General features: G+C 37.6%; 2 protein-coding genes across 4 annotated transcripts in view; one reads left to right on the top strand and one right to left on the bottom strand.

The window, feature by feature from the left end:
• Positions 1-27766, top strand: part of nes (nestin) — a 60114-nt gene that overhangs the window by 21874 nt on the left and 10474 nt on the right. The gene's annotated exons all lie outside the window — the stretch shown is intronic.
• LOC121905611 (asialoglycoprotein receptor 1-like) lies at positions 48-26520 on the bottom strand. Its single transcript, XM_042423987.1, has 10 exons — positions 24274-26520; positions 22940-23017; positions 20656-20733; positions 18265-18342; positions 15377-15502; positions 14111-14524; positions 13853-14016; positions 13668-13780; positions 13476-13591; positions 48-1536 (listed from the first exon to the last, which is right to left on the bottom strand). The coding sequence occupies exons 1-10, from the start codon at positions 24338-24340 to the stop codon at positions 1529-1531; spliced, it is 1242 nt and encodes a 413-aa protein (XP_042279921.1). The 5' UTR covers positions 24341-26520; the 3' UTR covers positions 48-1528.

The raw sequence follows: 27766 nt of genomic DNA, 5'->3' as shown, positions 1-27766 counted from the left end.
GCCTCTGGTTTCCTGTACGCTCTGCTCTTCTCGCCTCTCATCTCAGACTCAACTTCGAGATTAACCAACTACAGGCGCAGCCAGTTTTAGCTACTGTCAAAGCTGCTGCTGAGACTGAATGACCCATGCGACGACCACAAAATCTACCATTTTAAAATGCACAATTTCATTCAGTCATAACTTTAAAAATAATATGATTGTGCTGTATTTTCTTTTGTGACCTAAGATGGTGTAAATATGCATTCAAACATGGAAAACACAGTAATAAATAAGACTTTCTGTTCCTCTCTGGAGCTCTGTTTGTGCTGATGTTGACAGTTTGTGTAACTGCATGAGGCCCAAATGGAGCAAACATACTGAGGCCAGATCTGCTTCTGTCTTGATAAAACATGTTACAGCATTCTGAATGATGTTGTTCTTTTCAATTGATGAAAGCTTACTGACATTTTCAATGAGCAACATGTAAGAAAAAGATAATAACAACAGTGCATTGCAGCACATTTATTCACTGGTGATACATAATACACTTAAACATGGATTTGCTTCTGCATAGACATACAACACATAACATACACATAACCAGTCACATCTATATATAGATATCCTTTACATGAGAATACAAATACTTAAAAAAGGAACCAGTAATGCAGCTCCCCATGTTGGCCAATCAGCAGTAATAATGATAATTATTAGTGGTTATTTTTTGAGCTTTTTAATTCTAAAATTTTGCAAGGTAAATTGTGTTCATAACATACCTGAGGTGGCTGACATCTCGTTCTCGGTGCATAATGCGGCATTAACGTTGTCACCTTCTTTTTCAAGTCCCTCTGAAACAGCACAGATCAAACACAGTTTAAACATCTGGACCTCCACTATATTGAGCAGACTGGAGAAATCAAATGCAACATGACAAGACACAGTGAGGTCAGGTCTGCTTCTGTCTTATCTTGATTAAACATGTTACAGCATCCTGAATAATGCCATTCTCTCTGACTTGATGAAAGCTTTCTGAATTTTTCAGGGAGCAATTTGTAAGAAAAAGACAATAACAACAAGGTGTGGCAGCACATTTATTCACTGGAGATACAAGACTGAAATATAGATTTGCTTCTAAATAAACAGAATAACAACCAGTCACCTTTACATATATTCTTTTCATCAGAATACATTACTTAAGAAAACAACTGTGTGAACATTTTGTTGAGAAGAAAACAGCTCCCCTGTTGGCCAATCAGCAGTAATAATTCAACTATTACATGACAATAAAACAGGAAACAACATCTCATCTCTTACAAAGTAGAAGAACAGCACATTCAAAGTATTAGATATCTGGTTAGTACTCACTTTCGCGCCCTCACACACACACACAAACGCAATCACAACACATACATGAATAGCTTTGGGAAGAAATCCAAACTCTGTATTAAAAATCTTTGTATTGATATTTATAAGCCAGTTAATATGATTTTACATGTTATTAATCTTTACAGATTATCCAGTAACCTTCTCAAGTGTGGCCTCTCAGTGTTTAAACAGATAAAGCCTTCTTTTTGCAGATCCATCCGTTTTTGTCACCACAGTTCACTGATTTCCATCCTTCATTATGGACAGAAATTGCACAGTGACCGTTGGTAGGAGGTTGTGTCCAGGAGCTGATGGAAGAACATAATGTTCAGAACAAAGCAGATAGATTTTATGATTCTAAATATTTAGGAATGTGTCTTTTACCTTTCAGTCAGATTACTTCCATCGATCCATTTCCATCTCCCATCTTCAACTCTCAGCCCAATCCAGTAGCCTTTGACTCCTTTACTGCGCCAACTGTTGTCATTGATGAATTTCTGAGGACAACAGAAAGACAGTTATGTGAGATATTTAAACACTGAACTTAAATAAACACACTGTGGCCCACAGACTCAGTGTGTTCAGACCTACAGAAAATACAGTTTCATTTCATATAGGCTATCATAAAATTCCCACAGTTTTCTCATTACCTTTTCATCTTTATTAACTATTGCAGCCAAATATGAAATCTTTCCTCTGCAGTTGTCTTGAGCTTCCTCCCAGGTTTTCTGATCAGGAGATTTAGCGTTATTGATTACATAGCAGCTGGACTGGTCATGCAGCCAGCCATCCTCACAATCTTTACACTGTCTGTCTGAAATAACAGAGACCAACAAATAAACAGCATTACTGCATTGTGACATTATTATTGGTTATTTTTGGACCTGAGTTATAAGATATGAACGTACTGTTATTTTTGTCTATGGGGCAGTAGGCATTAATGATCTGCTGGACTCGAGCAACACTGTTCTCACTCCACTTTCGTTTCTGTTCAGTTAAGTTGTTGTTCTGTGCCTCCAGTTCCTGGTTTAGTGTGTTCAGCTTGTTGTTTTCTGCAGTCAGGTTTTGGTTTTCTGCAGTCAGGTTTTGGTTTTCTGCAGTCAGCTTGGCATTGTTTCCAGAGATGACAGATGTAACTACAGCGACAGACAGAGGAAGGGGTTGAGCTGTGAGAATTTGTTGCAAGGCAAGTTTATTTATTTAGCAATTTTGTACAAAACAGAATTTTAAAACATTACATTAATGTCATAAAAAACACAAATGATAGGTTAACATTTTTTAAAAGTCTGTATTAAAACAACACTGGTGTCTATACAAATATTACAACATGTTTTGCATCCTGTAAATATTCCTGTTGTTCATACTGGTCAATGAAATATTCCTTCCTAATGAACTTCCAATGTAAGATATGTAAGAGATCCACAAACCTTGTTGTCTGCAAAAATAAACCTTAGCTGAAGCTAATGTGAGGATTCAGCAGACTGAGTCAGTCAGTGTGTGTGTGAATGGATGAATGAGGTCAATTATAAAGCACTATGGATAAAAGTGCTACATAAATGCAGCCATTTAGCACTTTTGCACAGAATGAGGATCTTCTCCATTTGAAGGCCATTATGAACAGGAGGAATGATTGCACCAAGAAACAACTGTAACAATGTACATTTGGTCATCTGACTATTGTTTTAAGACAGACTTAAAAAATGTCAACATGTCCTTTTAAATAAGAACTAACAACAACAAGAACAAGCTACAGAAAAAGAAAAACATTTAATTTGATGTGATATTCACATAGAAGATACTCACAGTAGATACAAAGGGCCATGATTACCAACAGTATCACCCAGCACACTGCTATTGGTAGAAAACACTGAGTGAAGGAAGGAGACTTCTTATCTAAGGAAAAAATAAGGATTCAGCAGAGTTATGTCAACAATTTGCTTCAACTCAAACTGTCTTTTTATAGACTTTTGATATTGAAAAAATGAACACACCTTTATTTAATAATACCACATATACAGTCTTCAGCTCTCATTTTCACACTTTCAGTCATCAATTACTAGTTTATTCAACATTTTAATAAAAAAAAATTGAATGCTTAACAAAATGAAATTTTGTCAAGTAAATTGTGTTAATAACATACCTGAGGTGGCTGACATTTTGTCCGCAGTAAATGCTGCTACATTAACATAGACACTTTCTTCCTCAATTTTCTCTGAAACAGTACAGATCAAACACTAATGTTTAAATATCAGCAGTAAATTGGCCTTTATTTGCAGAATGACATCCAATATGTTGAGCAGACTGGAGAAATCAAATACAATTTGACATTTCAAAAGCTTTTGCTGCCAAAGCATTCTCATGTATCCAAAGCACCATACATTATGAAAAAAGAATAAAGTAACATACTGCTTCATAAAAAGACTAGAATCAGATGAAGTTTTTATGTATTAGAAAGTATCTTACCTCCAGAAAAAGAGACATTTGGATTCTTAGAAGCAACAGTAAGTTTCTTTGTCTTTCTGTTCATCCTGAACAAAAGAGACAGTCAGCAGTCCTATAGGGAAAGATACAAATACAGACAAGTGTAGTGACAGGGTGGATGGAAGCATTAATGCAACAGTGGATTTTGCCACCGGAGACCACTGTTTTCTTCCTGTTTCCAACAGTGAGTCCGGACAGTTTTTTAAAAAGCATAACTATGATCGCCCCCTAACCTTAACCCCATGGTTATTATTTTAGGCATGATAACGAAGGTGGCCTAACTTTTAGGAAGCAGTAACTAGTAATGATTTATTTTACAGGTCCCCTAATTTTATATTGATTTCATGGAGTGCCCTGGTAGCTGAATGGTCACAGCGCATGCCACATAACCACAATGTCCCTGGTTTGACATTCCCTGGACCCAACAAGGGTCCCTGGCTTGGGACCCTTGTTTGATGTCATATCCCTCTCTCTCTCCCCTTGTTCCCTGTCAGCTCTCTGTTGAAGACAAAAATGTCCCAAAACATATCTTCTAATTTTATATTGATTTCCTGGAAATGTTTGGAGTAATTTGCATGTATATAATGGCAGATTTTTAGGACATTTGGTACAAACTATAAGAAAAACTGAAAAAAAGTGTTAAGTTGGTTTAGGTGGTAAGAACTTATTGTAGGCTATTTGGGTTCATATGTAGATGCGAAATTTCTTAATAAAGTAGACTTGACTTCTTTAACTGACACAGTGCTTAGTTTTCAGTGTGTAGTTGTGAGTGATAAACAGTATATTAGCATATTAATTTTTGTCTATTATTTCCCCAAGTAGCTGCTCTGTAATGGTTCATTCTTACGACATTTCTTTGAAAGGGTTATGTCATTTGGTATAAGGGGAAATGTGCTTGTTATAGAGTTTTTAAGAAGAAACCTAATATGCTAATATGTAGTTTGACACACAAAACTACACACTGAAAATTAAGCATTTTCTGTCAGTTGAAGGAAAATTTCCAATTAAATCAACAGTTTTTTGAGTTGTTTCTTATAATTTGTACCAAATCGTACCACATTTTCTGTAAAATGTCCTAAAAAATTAACCATTAAATACCTGCAAATTACTCAGAAAATTAGCATAAAATTAAAGGACTTGTAAAATAAAGTGTTACCTAGTAACATTAACCTACAGCACATACAGACCAGACAAGTTAGAGGAAAAACTGGTACAGGTCTGAATGCTTGACCCCTACAGTGAGGGGATCTGGGGGCTCTGTTATGCTGTGGGGGGCATTTTGCTGGCATGGTTTGGGTCCACTTGTCCCCTTAAAGGGAAGGGTCACTGCAAATCAATACAAAGTTGTTCTGAGTGATCAGCTTTATGGGAGTGGTCTCTTCCATGATAATGCCCCAATTCACAGGGCATGAGCGGTCACTGAATGCTTTGATGAGTATGAAAATGATGAATGCTTTGGCCTTCGCAGTCACCAGATCTCAACCCAATTGTCTGTATTACTCTAACCTTAACAAAGTGATCATTTTAACCCAAACCATGACCTTTCCCTAAATATAACTGAGTGGTTTTTATGCCTAAACCTAACCAGACCTTAACCACAGCGTTGTCATATCATAAAACATCTTTTTTTTTTAACAGTGATGTGTAACGGTTTTGGAAAGCACAGACAAATAATGTTGTCCCACCAATCACTGCCAATAGTGCGCCAGATTAGAAAACGCTCTTATGTGTCGTTCTGGAGTCACATGGTCAAACCACGTATCTGGAGTTTAATTTGGAGGATGGAGCTGATGGACCACCTACAATTTGCATATCGCCAAAACCAGTCCACAGATGATGCATTCAACCTGGCACTGCACTTCACCCTCCAACATCTGGAGTCCAAAAATACTTATGCAAGAATTCTGTTCATCGATTTCAGTTCTGCTTTCAATAATATCAATTCTCTCGAGCTATTCAGAAAACTCCAGAACATGAATATTAACACCTCACTGTGGATCCTGGAATTTTAAAAGGACAGGAGCCAAGTTGTCAAAGTCAACAACATCACTTCCCTCCCCCTCACCACCAAAATGGGGTGCCACAGGGATGCATTCCATCACCATTACTCTTCTTCCTCCTCACCAATTATTTCAGATCAACATCAAACTCCATAAGGATTCTGAAATGTGTGTACAGTTGAAACAGTTAGCTCCGAGTCTGAAGCTCCAATGTGGAAGTGACTTAAACCGGCATTCTCTCTAATGGCCAGTAGGGGGACACTCCACTGGTTCCAAAGAAGTCAGATTGTATAGAAATCTATGAGAAAATGACCCTACTTCTCACTTGATTTATTACCTCAGTAAACACTTTCCTAATGAGTTTATGGCCTTATTTCACAGCATGATGTTTGATTTGTAAGTTATGGTCCCTTTTTAGAGTAAAATAGATGATGAAGCAGTGTATGCTTTAGGGTGTTGATACCTTGTGATTGACAAGTAGTTATCATGGCCACAATGTTGGTTAGGTAACGTAACCATGGCATAACCCCAGCTTCACAGAGTATAGGTGTAGCCATAGCTGTAGCTATTTCAGTGTGTTTTCAGTTGATGAAAGTTAATTGTAACACTTTGTTGACCTAAAAAAGTAGTGATAAGCATTTGGTTGAACTAAAAGACACTCTAAGGAGTCAGATGTTCAGTTTTACCAGTAAGTACATTTTGTTTTAATGGTTTTAAGCCTGTTTTTCGCTAGCAGAAATTAGCATTAGCATTATCACTGTTAGCCATAGACTGTTAATGCACTGTGCTAACCATGCTAGCAGCTAGCGTTAGGGTCAGCTCTACCCGTTCACACGTTCTACACTTCTGGCTCCAAAAATCTAAGATGGCAACAGTCAAAATGCCAACTTGAGGCTTCAGGAATGAGAGTCCACAAACCAATAGGTGACGTCACAATGACTATGTCCATTATTTTTTTACAGTCTATGGGACGACGCCACAATTGTAGGACTGATCTCTAAAGACAATGAAGACGCTTGCAGGCAGAAGGTCGAGAAGTCAGTTAACTGGTGCAGGGAAAATGACCTGATCCTGAACGGCAAAAAGACCACTGAAATGATCATCAACTTCAGAACAAAACAATCAATAAAAGCACCTATCCTCATCATAAGCCAACCAATTACAATAACTCCTTCAACAAGTTCCTTGGCACACACATCAGCAATAACCTGAAATGGCACCTCAACGCTAATCATCAAATGCAAAAAGCCCAAAAGAGGCTCTACTTCCTCCTGTCACTATCAATTAGTGTCTGGTACTGAAACACATCTAAGCACACATAAAGAAAATGGACAGAATTATCACCAGAGCATCAAAGATCCTAGGCTGTAATCTCCCCACACTGGACTCCATACACACACTACGTACCATCTCACGAGCAATTACAGAGGACCCTCTCCACCCAGCTCACCTTTGTTTTCAGTGTCTCCCTTCTGGCAGAAGGTACAGGTCACCAGTAGGCAGGACAGAACGCCTTAACCAGAGCTTCTTCCCCAAATCTGTATAGTTGATGAATACACAAAAGTTGTATTGTATGGTATGTAGAGCTGTGTAGGCTACTCTGTCTTTTCTTTTGCACTTATGTCCTTTATGTTTACACTGGTGTTGTATGTGATGTATTGTTACAGCTATTTCAGCTGTACTGAAATAAATTCCACCAGCTTAGACGTGTGATAATAAAAGAAACTTGAACCTGAACTTGAATAAATGTACTAGTTACTTTCCACTGCTGGAATCATGTTTTCAGTGAACAATTTGAATATTTAGTAAACTGAAGAAGCAGCAAGAAAGAACCAGATATAGGTTAAAAATATAAAAACTAAAATTAATTAAAAGCATGTACAGATGAAAGTCTCACTCACAGCAATGATGAGATGAAGTCGAAGACGAGTCTCACAGTTCAGGTGTATGTAACTGCAGAGGCAGCGGTTTATAGTAACGAGAGTGAAAGCAGGTCCATTTTTTAAAATCAACTATCATGTTTATGTCACATTTTCATTCTTTGTAAATTGTAGAGTTAAAGTCCCATCACAACTTTTTATCTCTCTAACGTTAACCGTACATGTGGCTTACAGATGTTGGGGAAAATAAAGAATTTTTAAAATCTTGGCGCTGAACATTTATATTAGCATTAGGTTTTGAACAATCATCTGATACCAACAGTCTTGTGTAGTGATAGGGCTGCAAAGTTACAATTCACACAAAACAGCATTGCAAGTGATTATTGTCAAATGCAGTAAAACATGCGGTGAGGTTTTCTAAAATATGAGCACCCCTCGTGTCAAAAGTATTTCATATTTTCTGCTGCTCAGATTGCATATTCAGGGTGTAGCAGCAGGTTATATACTTTAATGAACATAACACTTGACATTTTACGTTTTAAGCCAACAGTAGCTGATGAGCAGTCTGAAAAGCCTGTTAAACATATTACACTTAGAGCATGTTTAATCATAAAGTTAGCAGAAAGGAGATAACAGAGGGGAGAGGGAAGGGTAAGAACACTGTAACGGATGTGGGTAGGGTGCAGTGTAGATTTCAATCTTTTCTCTTAAAAGAATAGGGGGTACAATGAGTAACTTTATGATAATAAAGTGGTAGCCAGGCATTAAGATCACAGAGATGATGTCTAACCCTACTCTAACATGATCATCATAATCAGAACACAGAGGACAGTGAGTATTATGGCTTCCAGTTCAGACTAGTTTAAATAATTTGACCACCCAATACAACATTGGGTGCTATTTTTCATGATAGTGCAACGACCAGCACAAGCAGCACATGCACACTTCGTATTTTCTTGACTGCATGCGGTGAACTGCCAGGAGGAGACATGCAAATGGGCAGCGCAAAGCAAATTGTTGGTGTTTTTGTGGAAAATGGGTCTTGTACGTCTCAGAACCAAGTCTGTTTCTGGAGCAAAGTAACTCCGCTGCCACTTGGTGATTTTATCAACAAGAGCAAACTAAATACTTGCTGAAAATGTGCTGCAATAAAGAATTAATGCTTGAAATATAAATAAGTTATTTATCCAACCAAGCATCTGTATTGACTTGGAAATGAATGTGTGTGATACTTACACTATCTGCTGTCCACAGCTGTTTATACTGTATGAGAAACTTCTCCTTCAGTTCATTGAATCTCTGCAGCATCTGAAGGCAGCAGGACTGAAATGTTGATAAATCCGCAGACTCAGAAGTGTTGCGTCAGAGCGTTACCCTCATTAAACCACCTGAAAACGACACCAAGCTGCTACAGTATAAACACACACACTTCTACACACATCAGACTTGGTCAGTTATTCTGCGATATTCTGCTTTTTATGAAGGAGACATCGTGTTCAGGGCTCATCAGCCTCTTTTCCAACTTTCTTTTTAGCATGTTTTATTCTTGAGCCACATTGTGCTGCAAATTGTTGCGTAACATCTGCTAAACTATGTGAACATTAACGAGGTGATATAGGCTACATTAGAGTTATGGCTGATCGGTCCGATCATGACTATTAGCCTACGTCATCCAAAGCTGGATGTCCCCCCACTTCAAAACTTATTCCGGCGCTGCTGGTATATGTACACAGCTCAGTGGACATATTACCAGTCGAGAGCTAATAAAAATTTGCATAAAAAACATTTAACCTGAATTGTCATACTGCAAATGGCACTTCGCGAACTTAAAAAAAGTGAAATGAAAACATCTACAAAACTTATATTAACAGTCAAAACAACAGAAAACAGCTGAGGAACATAATAATATTATCAGTAGACAACGTGCATGCAAGGTTACAACATAAACAGTTCAGTTTCCAAAGAAAACAGTAAAATAGCGCAGCAACAACTTACCATCATCAATGCAAAACGGCACTGTGAAGGGATGATGTGTGTGTGTGTGTGTGTGTGTGTGTGTGGGAGGGTGGAGGTGGGGGGGTGTAAGGTGTGACTACGGAAGCAGTAAACAGGAAGTACCTAGGAGGTGATGTGCGGCAAGGTCATTTACACAGGAAACATCAATAAAAAAAAAAACATTCTTACTGGTGATACATAATTAACTTAAACATGGATTTGCTTCTGCATAGACATACAACACATAACATACACATAACCAGTCACGTCTACATATAAATATCCTTTACATGAGAATACAAATACATAAAAAAGAACCAATCAGCAGTAATAATAATATTATTATTATTGGTTATTTTTGGTCCTTGTTTTCTTTGAAGCAGTAGGTATCAATGCTCCACTGAGCTCACTTCATATTTGCTGTGTTTAGTTGTTCCTCTGTGTGTCCAGCTCCTGGTTTCCAGTGTTCAGCTGCTTGTTTTGTGTTGTCAGGTTCTGGTTTTTCACAGGCAGGTTTGTGATCTTGCTTTCTAAGTGTTTGTTGTTGTGGTTTGTCAGGTTGCAACTGACAATCAGTAGAGTCGTGTGGTTGTTGATTTGCCGTCTTCATCTGCTGGTTTTCTGCAGTCAGTTTGATGTTGTTTTTAGAGATTTGATTGATTGAATTCATTTGATCCCCTAAAATTTACAGATTTAAAATTGTTACAATCATGAATTAAATCACAAAAAGGCCAAAAAGGCTTATTTCCTTTGTTGTCCTCTACATACAGTATAACACACAGCATGACAATGACAGCATAGCAACATTAAATGGTGAGGTATCATAGTCTGCATGCTCTAAGCTGCCTTCATTATGTATATCAGGTTATAAATGACTGAGAAACCATCTTTTCAAGGCCACTTTGAATATGTGCTCTGATGTGATGAGTTTTAGACTGAAAGGAAGGTTGTTCTATAGTACAGCTGCAGAATAAAGGAATATATTTTTACCCATTAAAGTCTGAAAGCAAAACAAAATCAAATTAGTTGAAATGTCCCTTTTTAGATAGTTATGAGTGTCTTTAATGAATGAATGTAATTACATAAATACACAGGCAAGTTAGTTGTAGTTGTAGTTTTAAGTGATCTGACTCAACATGTGTTAAGGATGAAGTTTTAAAATGACCCTAACTAGTTTGTTTTGTGTCATCAGGAGTTTGTTTTTCAGAAGCTGCAATAATCCTTTGTACCAACAGGTGGCAGCATAATCAAAGTGACCCTGAACCAGAGTTCCTGCCTGGATATGTAGAGTTGATCTATTTCACAGTCTGGTTTTTCTAGCTAAAATTGAATCCTTTTGTTGACCTCAAGGTAGAGACCAGTTTATAATTCTCTGGGTCTAGCTTACTTCCCCTCTTGTGTACTGGAATAACTCTACCTAACTGAAGCCCATCTGGAATATTACCTGATATAATATGAAGATTCATTATATGCCTGACATGTGAATCTACTGTATAATTTCTGCAGCATCCCTTATGAATCTAGCTGGTAACCCATCAGGTCCAGTTGCTTTTGTGGGTTTAAGAGATGAAGTTTCTGTAAAACTGCTTCCACCTTAACATGAGAGAACATAAAAGATTTGATTCCTTCTTTTAAGTACATTTTGAATGTGGCTTTCACTGTATCTCCCTGAGTACTGAGGGAGTTTATTAACCAGAGTCCAATCAACCAGTGTGCAAAATACTGTGAGATAACTGGGGGGGGGGTCTCGGTACTGGGAGCGGTACTTCCAAAACAGACTAGGCAGATATCAGCCAATAGATCCAAATAGCTACACAAGCACAAGCGCGGTTGTGTTTTTTTATTGGTCTATTAATTTGTGTGTTCTGTGATAGAAGGACTGTTGAAAGACTTAATGTTTTTCTTCAAGATAAATAAAGGAATTTATATAAAGTATGAATTAGTTCATATTCAAATTTCACATTTTTTATTGTACATTTTAAACATGCAAACATGGAGCAAATTGCATGAAAATGCCGTAACTGCTTTGACTGCAATATATTGTGTTATTATAAACATGATTAAATATTTCATTAGTTTCAGAAAAATAAACCTTACAGTGTATATTAAGAGAAAACAATCAGGCCCATTGTTGAGACCCCCCTAAAATTTTATTTTGAGATTTTCATGGGGTCATAGTGGTCAATTAAGGGGTCCCAGACCCCCAGAATTTCGCACACTGCTAGCAACCAATGTAAAATAAGAATTAAAATAGTGGGCAACTGTTAATTGCTTATTTGTGACGTCCCCATTAATATCCAGAGAAGTGTTGTTTGATATTGCTTTCACTTTATGACTACACCATATAGCTCTTTGCTGGATTTCCACATTTTTCTTGGATCTCTCCTACATTCGGTCATTTTGTGTTTGAGAAAATCTTTTTTCATCTTATGTCACAAAACAACAATCATGTCATTGCTCAAGTTTCAACTTAATGAAATAGGAAGTTGTGTGTACTTGAAGGTAGAATGTCGTGTTTGTCAGATGAGTTTTCGGTCTCTGCAGAAAAGAAATAGGCAAAGGATTTGATAATGATAAAAGTTGCTGATTAAAGGCAAACTGCAATAGTGTGAGAATATGCTGCAGACACAGTGGGTTAAAACCATTAAAGGAGATTTCGTAACACAAGAACTTAGCTTTAACTACTAAACAAACACGTTTCACAACTTCAAAGCAGAACTAAAACCATCAACCTCTCTATGAAAGTTTGTACACTTTTAACTTTCCCCTACAGCCTTCATATAGGATGCTGGTGAACTTTATGCTTTGATGAACAGAAATATACAGAAATACTTTTAAAAACTTAAATGTTTCTTTATATGCAGGTAAGATGCTTTCTCATGGTTTTGTGTAGCAGTAGATTGTTTATGTTTGTATTTTACAAAATGAATGATGTCTGATGGTTAACAACACTGCCAGCAATTTTATCACATTACGTACTTGCTGTAAGTCTGTAGAGTCCTAGTGGAAGTGGAGGTTATCCCAGCATGCACTGGTTGAAAGGCAGGAAAACCACACAATATGATACTTTCCTAATATAAGACTTCTTGACCCTCTCTGGAGCTCTGTTGGTGCTGATGTTGTCGGTGTATGTAACTGATTAATGAGGCTGAAATGGAGCCAACAAGACAAGACACAGTGAGGTCAGGTCTGCTTCTGTCTTATCTTGATTAAACATGTTACAGCATCCTGAATAATGTCATTCTCTCTGACTTGATGAAAGCTTTCTGACATTTTCAGGGAGCAATTTGTAAGAAAAAGACAATAACAACAAGGTGTGGCAGCACATTTATTCACTGGAGATACAAGACTGAAATATGAATTTGCTTCTAAATAAATAGAATAACACTACATATATTCTTTTCATCATAATACAATACTTAACAAAACAACAGTAGTAATAATAATCAGCAGTAATAATTCAACTGTTACAGGAAACAGGAAACAACATCTCATATCTAACAAAGTAGAAGAACAGCATATTCAAAGCACTAGTTAGCTCACTTTAGCATGCACACACACACACACACACACACACACACACACACACACACACACACACACAGAGCACATACATGAATAGTTTTGGGAAAAATCCCAAACTGTATTAAAAATCTTTGTATTGATATATATATATATATATATATATATATATATATATATAAGCCTGTTAATATGATCTTACATGTTATTAATCTTTACAGAGGATCCAGTAACCTTCTCAGTGTTTAAAGAGATAAAGCCTTCTTTTTGCAGATCCATGCGTTTTTGTCACCGCAGTTCACTGATTTCCATCCTTCCTTTTGGACAGAAATTGCACAGTGACCGTTGGTAGGAGGTTGTGTCCAGGAGCTGATGGAAGAACATAATGTTCAGAACAAAGCAGATAGATTTTATGATTCTAAATATTTAGGAATGTGTCTTTTACCTTTCAGTCAGATTACTTCCATCGGTCCACTTCCATCTCCCATCTTCAACTCTCAGGCCAATCCAGTAGCCATTGATTCCTTGATCGGGCCAACTGTTGACCCTGATGAATTTCTGAGGACAACAGAAAGACAGTTATGAGAGATATTTAAACACTGAAATTAAATAACACAGTTTTCTCATTACCTTTTCATCTTCATTAACTATTACAGCCAAAAATGAAATCTTTTCTCTGCAGTTGTCTTGAGCTTCCTCCCAGGTTTTCTGATCAGGAGATTTAGCGTTATTGATGGCATAGCAGCTGGACTGATTGCGCAGCCAGCCAACCTCACAAGGTTTACACTGTCTGTCTGAAATAACAGAGACCAACAAATAAACAAAATTACTGCATTGTGACATTTTTATTGGTTATTTTTGGACTTGAGTTATAAGATCTGAACTTACTGTTATTACTGTCTATGGGGCAGTAGGCATTAATGATCTGCTGGACTCGAGCAACACCGTTCTCACTCCAGTTTCGTATTTGTTCAGTTAAGTTGTTGTTCTGTGCCTTCAGTTCCTGGTTTTGTGTGTTCAGCTTGTTGTTTTCTGCTGTCAGCTTCTGGTTTTCTGCAGTCAGGTTTGTGATCTTGCTTGCTACGACAGCATAGGCCTCTGTCAGGTTTCCATTGATTACTATCAGATTACTGTTGTTTCTACCCAAGTTTCCAATGGTGACTGTCAGATTATTGTTGTTTCTCCTCAAGTTTTCATTTTCTGATCTGAGTTTGTTGTTGTCCTCTGTCAGATTGTGCTTGATCAGCAGCAGAGTCGTTTGGTTGTTTTTTAACTGTTTCAGCTCATTATTATTCATAAGAACTGCAAAAGGAAAAATTGCCTTTTAATTGATAGTAATGATGCAGTTTTGATTTTGTCATGTTGCCACAGTTGGAAGCTACTTCCTGTCTGTTTTACTTCATGTTTTCCAGTCTTTTGGAAGTTATAGGCTGTGTTTCTAAATTTTTAAAGCTGCTGACAGACATGGAGCTGCTTGTCTGATGTGTTGAGTAGCTGTTGAGTAGCATCTAATGTATTTTGATATTAGGACACTTTACTGTGTGACTGTGTAACTTTACTGTGATGATATTCTGTATTTTTTGTTGTTATTGTTGTTAACAAATCCAACAACATGTCAGTCCATCTGTCATCATTTTCTGACTTCCCCTGCCTGTCTGTGGCACTTAATCCAAGCCCACTGGTTCCTATTGAAGTTGTAAATCTTAATTTTCTTAAACAGGTGGGCACTGTAGTTTAAAGTAAACATCACTCAAACAGGAGTTTAATGGTGTATTTGTTAGTGACAGTCATGGATTTGGTGCACTAGCAACCCTTCATAGATCCAGAAACTGAAGCGTTCACGTTCATTGTTATGAGAGAAAATGTCACCCAGTGTGACTGTGTGGCTGGAGAAGAGCATACATTACTTGTTGTGTCCAGAAATTAATTTGTTCTTTGTTTGTCACAGATTTAGAAAACAATTAGAGGCATACACTTATATTTGGTAAAACAAACTGCCAATAGATGATTGGAGCTTCTGACTGTGTCAAATATATGACTGATCATATATACCAACGAATAATGGTTACAGAAGAAAACTGGTACTATTTATTTAAATGTCTGTCTCGTGTCTAAGTCTGAGTTCATGCATGACTGCCTGTTTTGTATACTTACGGAAGACACCGAGTGCTATGATGCCCAACAGCAAAATGACACAAAAAGTCCCCAAACAACAAGCCAACAGCTGATAGTGGTGACGTCTGTTGGTGGCTTTCTTGTCTGACAAGAATCCTGCTGAGACTAAACAAGAAATTAAAATCATTTTATTCATAGTTCAGATTTATATCCCAGTTTACAACAGAGAGTGATGAGGATGATGCAGGGTGACGGGCGACAAAGGTGTGAGGTCAGATCTGTCACAGTTACTCGACACATTTTAATGGGTCTTTCTGCACGGCCAGACCCTGCAAGTTTTATGCACACACAGTACAGATCGATTGATGTGGGTTTCCACAGAATGTTAACCATGTTCATCATTTCAAATCAGCATGTTAGCATGTGAGCATTTGATCATTAGCACAAAGTACAGCTGAGGCTGATGGGAACGTTACTAGTGTTGAGGTATTTGGTCATAACCCAAAGTATTGTACAAATTAACATTTTGTCCTGATGATGCTGCTAGAAAAAAGTCAGGAGATCACCAGCTCACCACCATTAAATGTCTGTAACCAAATTTGATGGAAATCCATCCAATGGATATTTCCCTCAAAACCACAAATGTCAACTTAATGGTGATGATAGAGGACAAATCAGGGGAATCACCAAATTATCCTCTGGGAACCATGAATGTCTGTACAAAATTTTGTGCTAATCTATCAAGTCAATGTTGAGATGTTACACTTGATAAGTGAAAATTGACCTGCTTGTGGAAATTAAGGACACCAAAGTCATAAGGATTCATTCTTTGGGGACCATGGATGTCTGTATTCTTTCATGAGAATCCATGCAATAGTTTTATGGAGATTTTACTAAAAGCCAAAAATAACAACCTCATGGTGGTGCAACAGGAAAAGTCAGAAGATCACCAGTCAGTTTTATCTGCTGGTCATCATGAATGTTGATTCCATTTAACAGTTCAGTCTGGTGGACTGACAGACCAACATTACCACCCATAGAGCTGTGCTGCTACCCTGGCTAAAACAATTTATTGCCCTTTTGTCTCCATCTTGGAGAAAAAAATCTGGTGTCGCTCTAGAGACAAAATGTCCATGTCCAGAGACAAAAACAAGGTAGTTATTATGAGCAGTGATATTTACCTTATAGCTAAACAGAGAAAAACAAGAATCACACCTGCAGGAACTGAAACTGCATTAACAGTAAATCCAAGGAAAAATACATCACAGAACAACCCACAATGTTTGATAGGTGAACTCATGGAAGTGCAGTTATACATCCTCGCTGCTATGAATGCCTCAGTTACAGTGTGATCACTCTACGGCAACAGAGTGAGTTATATCTTACTGCTTGAATATCTTCATTATTGACAGGAGAACATTATGAGCTGTACTGAAACATTTAACCCAAATTTAATTAGACAGAATAGTTCAAACACATTAAGGTCTATTGAATTTAAATATAAAATGATAATGTCGATACAAGTTTGTATTTTGAACTATTCATTGATTGCACAAACCTTCTCAGCCCTGTTGACTATTAGTTACTGGCTAATCCTGCAGCACTAGTATTTCTGATAAAATATGACCAAGTAACTTACTTTGAAGTCCATAATTTTATCTTGACCAATTAGATTATTTAAGGTTCATGTGGCCTCAATTGCTCAGTCATGTCAGTTTGCCCTGTACAACATCAGGAAGATCCTGTCTGAGCATGCAGCACAACTCCTGGTACAGGCTCTCGTAATATCACGCATTGACTACTGCAACTCTTTACTGGTAGGTCTCCCTACATGTATGTTCAAACCTCTGCAAATGATCCAGAACGCAGCGGCACATCAGTTCTTCAGCCAGCCCAAAACAGCAAAACCCTGACACTTGCTTACAAAACAGTAACTAAAACAGCTCCTGCCTACCTGAACTCCCTCATTCAGGTCTATACTCCCTCCCGCTCTCTACGCTCTGCCAATGAAAGGCGCCTGGTACCACCACCACAACAGGGCCCTAAGTCGCTAGGCAGACTCTTCTCTTCTGTAGTTCCCCGGTGGTGGAACGAGTTACCCAACTCTGTGCACTCTATGTATCGCCTATGTGCACTTCCTGTTGGTACCTACGTCCTATCAGACTCAAACTTAGCTTTATGGCACTTGCTCATGTTCTCCTGACTAGATCCCTGCTTGTGTTGTATCAGCTTACAGATGTAATTCGCTTTGGATAAAAGCATCTGCTAAATGAAATTATAAATTGGCTATTTATTTTAATTATTAATTGTAATTATCTGGCTGAAATTGCTGCACTGAGAAAGAATCAAGGCTGGAAAGGATGGGACAGTTTTCTCAATTAGAAACCATTCGCAATTAAATAGTTCTGTGTTTAGTTTACTGTTGAAGTAAAAAGAAAGAAGATTTTTGCCATTGTGCTAATAGTAGCAATAGCAGTAAAAGTAGTAATAATAAAAGTACTGGTGGTAGTAACAGTAGTATTTTGGTAGTAGTAGTGGCTGTAGTTGCAGTTGAAGCACTCGTCTGACACTTTGTCTTGGAAAAGACCTAGCAACTAACCCAACTAGAGATATGACATCCCTAAACAAAAACTCCAAAAACACTGCATTCTTCACTTCACAGTTTGATAAGTTTGATAGCATATTTCAACTTGAACCTCCATGTCTGGGGAAATGTCTACATCTTTGAAACGCCCCCAGTTTATAAGCCAGGCTTTGTTGAAAAACATTGTAGTCTCCAAGCTTGAACTGAGATTACCTTCAGTGTTATAGACGGCAGTGCTAATGGTAAAGTAGTGATAGTAGTTGTAGAAGTACTAGCAGCATTACTAGAAATGTTCCCAGTAGCAGTAATACCTGAATGTTGTGTACGTTCCTTTTCAACTTACCATTTAAATGAGCAGCTTGTACGGGTGTTTTGTGTGGCACTTTCACCTCAGCATACACAGTGTCCTCCTCCTTTTGAGCTGAAAGGTTGAAGGACATAGTGAATATATTTGTTTTTAGAATCTCAACATTGAGATTAAAAAAAACCCCTAAATCTATCAAGTCGATGTTGTGATGTTACACTTGATAAGTGAAAATTTTGACCTGCTTGTGGCAATTAAGGACACCGAAGTCATAAGGATTCATTCTTTGGGGACCATGGATGTCTGTATTCTTTCATGAGAATCCATGCAGGAGTTTTATGGAGATTTTACTAAAAGCCAAAAATAACAACCTCATGGTGGTGCAACAGGAAAAGTCAGAAGATCACCAGTCAGTTTTCTCTGCTGGTCATTATGAATGTTTGTTCCATTTAACAGTTAATTCAGTCTGGTGGACTGACAGACCAACATTACCACACATAGAGCCGTGCTGCTACCCTGGCTAAAACAATTTATTGCCCTTTTGTCTCCATCTTAGAGAAAGAAATCTGGTGTCGCTCTTTAAGAGATATTTTCCATGTCCAGAGACAAAAACAAGGTAGTTATTATGAGCAGTGATATTTACCTTATAGCTAAACAGAGAAAAACAAGAATCACACCTGCAGGAACTGAAACTGCATTAACAGTAAATCCAAGGAAAAATACATCACAGAACAACCCACAATGTTTGATAGGTGAACTCATGGAAGTGCAGTTATACATCCTCGCTGCTATGAATGCCTCAGATACAGCGTGATCACTCTACAGCAACAGAGTGAGTTATATCTTACTGCTTGAATATCTTCATTATTGACAGGAGAACATTATGAGCTGTACTGAAACATTTAACCCAAATTTAATTAGACAGAATAGTTCAAACACATGAAGGTCTATTTAAATATAAAATTATAAAGTCGACACAAGTTTGTATTTTGACCTATCCATTGATTTTGTATAGCATCTAACAATTCTACAGTCAGTAACAACAGTGCCAAAGCACAAACATTCTCAGCCCTGTTGAATATTAGTTACTGGCTAATCCTGCTGCACTAGTATTTCTGATAAAATACGACCAAGTAACTTACTTTGAAGTCCATTATTTTTTCTTGACCGATTTAGATTATTTAAGGTTCACGTGGCCTCAATTGCTTGGTCGTATCAGTTTGCCCTGTACAACATCAGGAACATCCTGTCTGAGCATGCAGCACAACTCCTGGTACAGGCTCTCGTAATATCACGCATTGACTATTGCAACTCCGTATTGGCAGGCCTCCCTGCATATACATTCAAACCTCTGCAAATGATTCAAAACGTGGCGGCACATCTGGTCTTCAACCAGTCCAAAACAGCACGTCACCCCGCTGTTCATGTGCCACCACTGGCTCCCAGTTGCTGCCCGCATCAAATTCAAAACCCTGACACTTGATTACCAAACAGCAACTAAAACAGCTCCCGCCTACCTGATCTCCCTCATTCAGGTCTACACTCTAGACTAAAGACTAAAGACCTAGCTCTCTCACGAACACCTCTGCACTTAATGGACTGAAGGAAAAAAGAGAGGAAAAAAAATCTACGTCTATGCATTCTATGTATTGCCTCTGTGCACTTCCTGTTGGCACCTACGTCCCATCAGACTCAAGCTTAGCTTTATGGCACTTGCTCATGTTATCTCCTGACTAGACCCCTGCTTGTATTGTATCAGCTTACAGATGTACGTCACTTTGGATAAAAGCGTCTGCTAAATGTATTGTAAATTATAATTATTAGGCTGAAATTGCTGCACTGAGAAAGAATCAAGGCTGGAAAGGATGGGACAGTTTTCTCAATTAGAAACCATTCGCAATTAAATAGTTCTGTGTTTAGTTTACTGTTGAAGTAAAAAGAAAGAAGATTTTTGCCATTGTGCTAATAGTAGCAATAGCAGTAAAAGTAGTAGTAGTAGAAGTACTGGTGGTAGTAACAGTAGTATTTTGGTAGTAGTAGTGGCTGTAGTTGCAGTTGAAGCACTCGTCTGACACTGTGTCTCGGAAAAGACCTAACAACTAACCCAACTAGAGATATGACATCCCTAAACAAAAACTCCAAAAACACTGCATTCTTCACTTCCCAGTTTGATTAGTTTGATAGCATATTTCAACTTGAACCTCCATGTCTGGGGAAATGTCTACATCTTTGAAACGCCCCCAGTTTATAAGCCAGGCTTTGTTAAAACATTGTAGTCTCCAAGCTTGAACTGAGATTACCTTCAGTGTTATAGACGGCAGTGCTAATGGTAAAGTAGTGATAGTAGTTGTAGAAGTACTAGCAGCATTACTAGAAATGTTCCCAGTAGCAGTAATACCTGAATGTTGTGTATGTTCCTTTTCAACTTACCATTTAAATGAGCAGCTTGTTTGGGTGTTTTGTTTGGCATCTTCACCTCATCATACACAGTGTCCTCCTCCTTTTGAGCTGAAAGGTTGAAGGACATAGTGAATATATTTGTTTTTAGAATCTCAACATTGAGATTAAAAAAAAAACCTAAATCTATCAAGTCGATGTTGTGATGTTACACTTGATAAGTGAAAATTTTGACCTGCTTGTGGCAATTAAGGACACCGAAGTCATAAGGATTCATTCATGGATGTCTGTTTTCTTTCATGAGAATCCATGCAGGAGTTTTATGGAGATTTTACTAAAAGCCAAAAATAACAACCTCATGGTGGTGCAACAGGAAAAGTCAGAAGATCACCAGTCAGTTTTATCTGCTGGTCATCATGAATGTTGATTCCATTTAACAGTTCAGTCTGGTGGACTGACAGACCAACATTACCACCCATAGAGCTGTGCTGCTACCCTGGCTAAAACAATTTATTGCCCTTTTGTCTCCATCTTAGAGAAAGAAATCTGGTGTCGCTCTTTAAGAGATATTTTCCATGTCCAGAGACAAAAACAAGGTAGTTATTATGAGCAGTGATATTTACCTTATAGCTAAACAGAGAAAAACAAGAATCACACCTGCAGGAACTGAAACTGCATTAACAGTAAATCCAAGGAAAAATACATCACAGAACAACCCACAATGTTTGATAGGTGAACTCATGGAAGTGCAGTTATACATCCTCGCTGCTATGAATGCCTCAGATACAGCGTGATCACTCTACGGCAACAGAGTGAGTTATATCTTACTGCTTGAATATCTTCATTATTGACAGGAGAACATTATGAGCTGTACTGAAACATTTAACCCAATTTTATTTATTTTATGATGTCAATACAATTTTGTATTTTGAACTATTCATTGATTTTGTATAGCATCTAACAATTCTACAGTCAGTTACAACAGTGCCAAAGCACAAACCTTCTCAGCCCTGTTGAATATTAGTTACTGGCTAATCCTGCTGCACTAGTATTTCTGATAAAATATGACCAAGTAACTTACTTTGAAGTCCATAATTTTTTCTTTACCAACTGGATTATTTAAGGTTCACGTGGCCTCAATTGCTTGGTCGTGTCAGTTTGCCCTGTACAACATCAGGAAGATCCTGTCTGAGCATGCAGCACAACTCCGGGTACAGGCTCTCGTAATATCACGCATTGACTACTGCAACTCCTTACTGACAGGCCTCTCCGCATATACATTCAAAACCTCTGCAAATGATCCAAAATGCGGCGGCACATCTGGTCTTCAACCAGCCCAAAACAGCACGTCACCCCGCTGTTCATGTGCCACCACTGGCTCCCAGTTGCTGCCCACATCAAATTCAAAACCCTGACACTTGATTACCAAACAGCAACTAAAGACTAAAGACCTAGCTCTCTCACGAACACCTCTGCACTTAATGGACTGAAGGAAAAAAGAGAGGAAAAAAAATCTACGTCTATGCATTCTATGTATTGCCTCTGTGCACTTCCTGTTGGCACCTAAGTCCCATCAGACTCAAGCTTAGCTTTATGGCACTTGCTCATGTTATCTCCTGACTAGACCCCTGCTTGTATTGTATCAGCTTACAGATGTACGTCACTTTGGATAAAAGCGTCTGCTGAATGTATTGTAAATTATAATTATTAGGCTGAAATTGCTGCACTGAGAAAGAATCAAGGCTGGAAAGGATGGGACAGTTTTCTCAATTAGAAACCATTCGCAATTAAATAGTTCTGTGTTTAGTTTACTGTTGAAGTAAAAAGAAAGAAGATTTTGCCATTGTGCTAATAGTAGCAATAGCAGTAAAAGTAGTAGTAGTAGAAGTACTGGTGGTAGTAACAGTAGTATTTTGGTAGTAGTAGTGGCTGTAGTTGCAGTTGAAGCACTCGTCTGACACTTTGTCTCGGAAAAGACCTAACAACTAACCCAACTAGAGATATGACATCCCTAAACAAAAACTCCAAAAACACTGCATTCTTCACTTCCTAGTTTGATTAGTTTGATAGCATATTTCAACTTGAACCTCCATGTCTGGGGAAATGTCTACATCTTTGAAACACCCCCAGTTTATAAGCCAGGCTTTGTTAAAAACATTGTAGTCCCCAAGCTTGAACTGAGATTACCTTCAGTGTTATAGACGGCAGTGCTAATGGTAAAGTAGTGATAGTAGTTGTAGAAGTACTAGCAGCATTACTAGAAATGTTCCCAGTAGCAGTAATACCTGAATGTTGTGTACGTTCCTTTTCAACTTACCATTTAAGTCAGCAGCTTGTTTGGGTGTTTTGTTTGGCACCTTCACCTCATCATACACAGTGTCCTCCTCCTTTTGAGCTGAAAGGTTGAAGGACATAATCTCATGATTAATTACTGTATAGTGTTCAAATGACAAGCTCTTTTAAAGGCTTATTCCATTCCTAGAAATTAACAATTTTGCCTTTTTGTTTGTGATTGCTGTTATCCCAAAAATCTAGTATCTTTTAAAATTACAATTCCTTCAATGTTTTCCCCAGAATAGTATTTTGTTAAACCTCATAGGGCTTTAAAACTACCTGCTAAAAACCAAGATGATGAAATCAAACTCTCACAGTGAGTGGATCACATACAAAAGGGGAAACTGCCTTTCATTGGGAAATACTTTACAAAAAACTTTTTCATTATATATTTTTCTGACAGGTTTAGGCAGGTCAACTCTCCATACATGTTTTAACATATACAATTATCTGCTTTGACTAGTAATTTATCTGATTTTTTTTTTCCACAATCTAAAAAATCCAAAAAAATTACTCCCTCATTGAAAAATCCAGAATCTATGAATATGTAAATATTATTCATTTGTATTTTTCATTCTTCATCCTGCTGGTATTCACAACTTAAACTGAGATTTTAGGGGAGAGAAAACAGCTAAATGTCAAACTCTGCACATACATCGTTCTGCACATTGAAGCTCAAACATCCAAATGAAGTAACAACAAGCAAAACACATTTTAGAGTGTAAGGGGACAAACAGTTTATACTGATATGTTGGGACAAAAACGCTACGATTGTTTTCTGTTTTTTTCTGTCACCAGTTGAAGGGAAGGTGTTTCAATAGACATCACAGTGTGTATTTAGGAAACTGTAGCTGCGGGTAAACATGAAATTTGACAGTTCCTCTGGACAATAAGTAAATGAACTCAAACATATAGTGACGTTTCTAACTCTTAAATTTAGCCTATTGTACCTTGATTTAAATGAATATATTTTTTTTTTAGAATCTCAACGTTGAGATTTTAAAAAAAAACCTAATAATTTCCACCTCTAGGTTTTAAATCAACGATTCCACAGTGTTGTGCTGCTTCCTTCCTCTGTATTCAATCCACATGAGAAATTAATTTTTAATGTTTTGAGTCCTGGTTGCAAATTTCGCTTACAGGACAATAAAGATTTAAACTGACTTGATTGTAACCTTTTAATCTGTAGAAATTCCAACTTAATTTTCCTTCCAGTATTACTGAACAAAATACGGTATTTAAATCAACAATGCATACAATTAATGTAATATTTATTCTTGATGTTATTTATTAAACAAAAAGAAAATTGAAGCCTACCTTCAGGTCGGGGCTGTGTCTTAGTTTTAAATACAACTGAAGCGTAGTTTATCTCCTCCTCTGCCATCGCTACAGTCTGTCTGTTGAGTTTGGTCTGAAGACTGCTGCTGTAATTAAGCCATAGAGCAACCTAATAGCAGAAGTGTCTGTTTCCTCTGTTCATCACCCACAGTGCTAAAATTAACTTCTGCTTTTAGTTGTAAGTAATTTGCATGCATGACTGTGTTCTTGCATTATGGAAATATAATGTTCTAAAAAAAGGCAATATTACAAACACTATGTGCAGGAAGAGGATTTAACTTTGGACTTTGGATGTTTGCTTGGTGTTGTTCAATTCATGTTGATGTTGACAATAACCAAATGAAGTGGTGGTTTTGACACTTAATTGACACACCCTCTCTGTTCTAGACAATTTGTGTTAAACTGGTGTCTACATCTGTAGCTCTCACACACATTTTGCTTTACTGTTACTGTGAAATGACTCCTGTATAAGTTATTTTTGTTTACGTTTGTCTGTTTTGTTCAGCCAAGTATTACAATTAGTAGATTTGGTCCACGGTTCTTACAGAGCAAATTTTGACTTTGATGTTTCCTTTTTTTATGTTTTTTTAACTGTATTTTTGCTCAAATATGCCAATTCATGTCCTGTTTGCAATTTTTATGGTTTTTCATATTGTTGTTTTCTAGGCAATATTTCTGTAAGTCCTCTGTGAGAGAGATTTAGTTAGTTTGACTTTTCTAATTAAAATAAAAATGAATAAGAACAAAGAGCAAGACATCTTGGCAATGCACTGCACTTTTAAAATGAATAGTCACGGTCTCCAGGTAATGATTCCTGATGATTTTGGTGACCTTGTTGATTTTCATCTATTGCACCACTTTTAGTTCAAAATGAACCAATAATGAACACTTCTGTTTATGAAAACATATCTCAAAACCTCTTGGCTGTATTTCCAGTTAGGATTTATGAATTCTAATGTTATGGTAACACTCCTTTGAACTTTACTTTATCTACATGCAGTACAATCTATGCAATGACATACTGCACTCTGATAATAACATATATATATCATGTGTAACTTGGTAATGTTTTGCTTTTGGTTATGTCGTTAACCTGAAATATAAAATTGAATACATGTTATTGATCATTGAAGTAATTAGTAACATATATGGAATAGATTGTGTTCATTGATAAATAAAATAAATTACACTAATGCATAACTAATTAATATCATACTTTACTGTTGGTTCAGTGCTTCAGTGAAAACTAAAAAAAAATTAGTGAATATTCTGTGCATGTATTGTGGATCTCTCTCCCCCTCGCTGGTGATCCTGCTGTGGTGTGTGTGTGTGTGTGCGTGTGTGTGATGGGCTAACTGAATGATTTAGTTTCAGCCTCCAAGCTTGCAGTTTTAAGGCCAGCTTCTTCCAGCACCTGCCAGCCAACACGTTTCAGTGTGAAATGTTGTTTGGAGATTTGTTTACATGATATATCAGCTCAAGTTTTATAGGGGTGGGTAGCATTTTTGTTTAATTCTACTTTGTCTCCTGTTTTTGTCACATTAGGAGTTAGGTTAGCGGCTTGTTCTGTTTGTAGGTAAGTTTAGGTCGGCTTTAGTTCACTTTTGTTTGTTATTTTGCTGTTAGCCCACCCTGAAGCCTTGAAGACTTTATAATAAAACCTTTAAAGGGCTGCAAAACCCTTGTTGCTGGTGGTTCTTGGGAGCTGGGAAGAGGGAAGTCTCATTCTTTTCATTTTGCGCCAGAACTTCTCCTAGGCGGAGTCATAACACACACTTTGCATTATTTGGGTTAATAATTAACTAACTTTCAAAAAGTGGAACAGAGCACAGGTGACGTTCTTTTAAATGAATGCAGAAGGAAGTTATGAGTGCAGCTAGAATGAAGCTGCTGGACTTTATGACCAAAATTTTAATAATGTAGAGCAACTAAAGTGACAATTGTTTCCAAAAACACACGTGCTTAGGTTACAGGAAAAAGGTTGCTTCTTTTCTCATGTCATTTCAGTAGAAGACCTTTTTGTTTTTCTTTCAGCAAGAGGATGTTCGAAACGGTGATGTAATGTAACTGGTTTAGTAGATGAGTTTTCTCAATTCTGTAGTTAGTTTCACTTGTCCTTGTCCGAGCTTTCATTTCATGGATGTGTAATAAGAGCTGGACAGGGCTCAGCTGCTCAGCCTTGCAGCCAGTTTCTTCCAGTGGTCACTCGCGGTATTGCAGCAAAAAATCCCCCTGCAGCCCAAAATACATTTGCCCCATAAACCACCACTGTAAAAGAGACATCTGTAAAACTGTTGACACCTCAAAGTGCAAACCAGGTCAATTATGACTCTTTCCATTATGAATTTTTGATCCATGGAGGTTTTATATTTGTAAAACTTTACTCGAGCTGAGAAAAGTGATATAAAAATCTGTGATATCATCACAATGTAAAGTCTATGGGTTGAGCGGGAGCTTGTGGGCGGGGCCAGCGGGGGAAACACTACTGCGTATATTCAGTGGGCCACACAACGTGGAAGCAAACCCGGGAGGTAGAAACTTTTTTTTGCGTATGCGCCACCCGAGCAATTCTTATTGCACTGAATGGGCACCATTTATGGTCTGGTATCCAGCTCTTATAATACATCCATGTTTCATTTCCATCAGGCTACTCAAAAACACACACACACACACACAAATAAAAAATGTGGGACAAATTTAGCTCAAGAATGCTGGTGCTAGAGTCCAAACAACATGACAAACAAAACGGATCACTTCATATCAACTCTCAGGTTTCTGTGCACTGTCCTCCAGTTTGTCTATAAATCTGTCATTGGTTTTGGATCAAAATACATCTTTTTCTTTTATCATTGGAGCCCTCATGGCCTCATCAGGTAGTGGTCTGCTTGCCATTCCCAGAATCCAAATGAAACACCGGAGAAGCAGCATTTTTTAAAAGTATTTATTCAGGTATTTTTGTGATGTGATTGAACCAGTAGTAGATGATGACAAGAAATGAGGGTCTAGAGAGGATTGATGATATATAACAAAGGTCCCTGGACAGATACAGAGATGTTGCAGTTACATGTTCAGCATTTTAAACCTCTAGGCAACTACACACACCTTTTTCATATGATTTAAAATGGTTTCTATCCTTTTATTTTGCATTTTTGCATTCAGCATAAAATATTGCTGTAATCTGATGTTTTAAAGGCATTATATAAAGCACTTTGAATTGCCTTTGGGTCTGAAAATGTGGCCTTTTACTGTTGAGATCTGTATTGATATCTAAAGCTCTTGTTGCTTGTTGCCTCTGACTTGCAGAAATTCACTGTCAGTCTGTTAAATGTGGCTCTATGATGTGTTGTTTCCCTGCGTTTCCTGTTAATGACGCTTATGTGAAATGCATCCCACTTTCTGTTCAGCAGAGGATTTTCCCCTGGAAAAGTGGCAGTGGTGAAAGAGTTAATCTTAGAGATTACCTCACTGCCTC

This window comes from Thunnus maccoyii, chromosome 10 (assembly GCF_910596095.1).
Source record: "Thunnus maccoyii chromosome 10, fThuMac1.1, whole genome shotgun sequence".
In the NCBI taxonomy this organism is placed as follows: domain Eukaryota; kingdom Metazoa; phylum Chordata; class Actinopteri; order Scombriformes; family Scombridae; genus Thunnus; species Thunnus maccoyii.
This window is presented reverse-complemented; position numbering and strand designations above follow the sequence as displayed.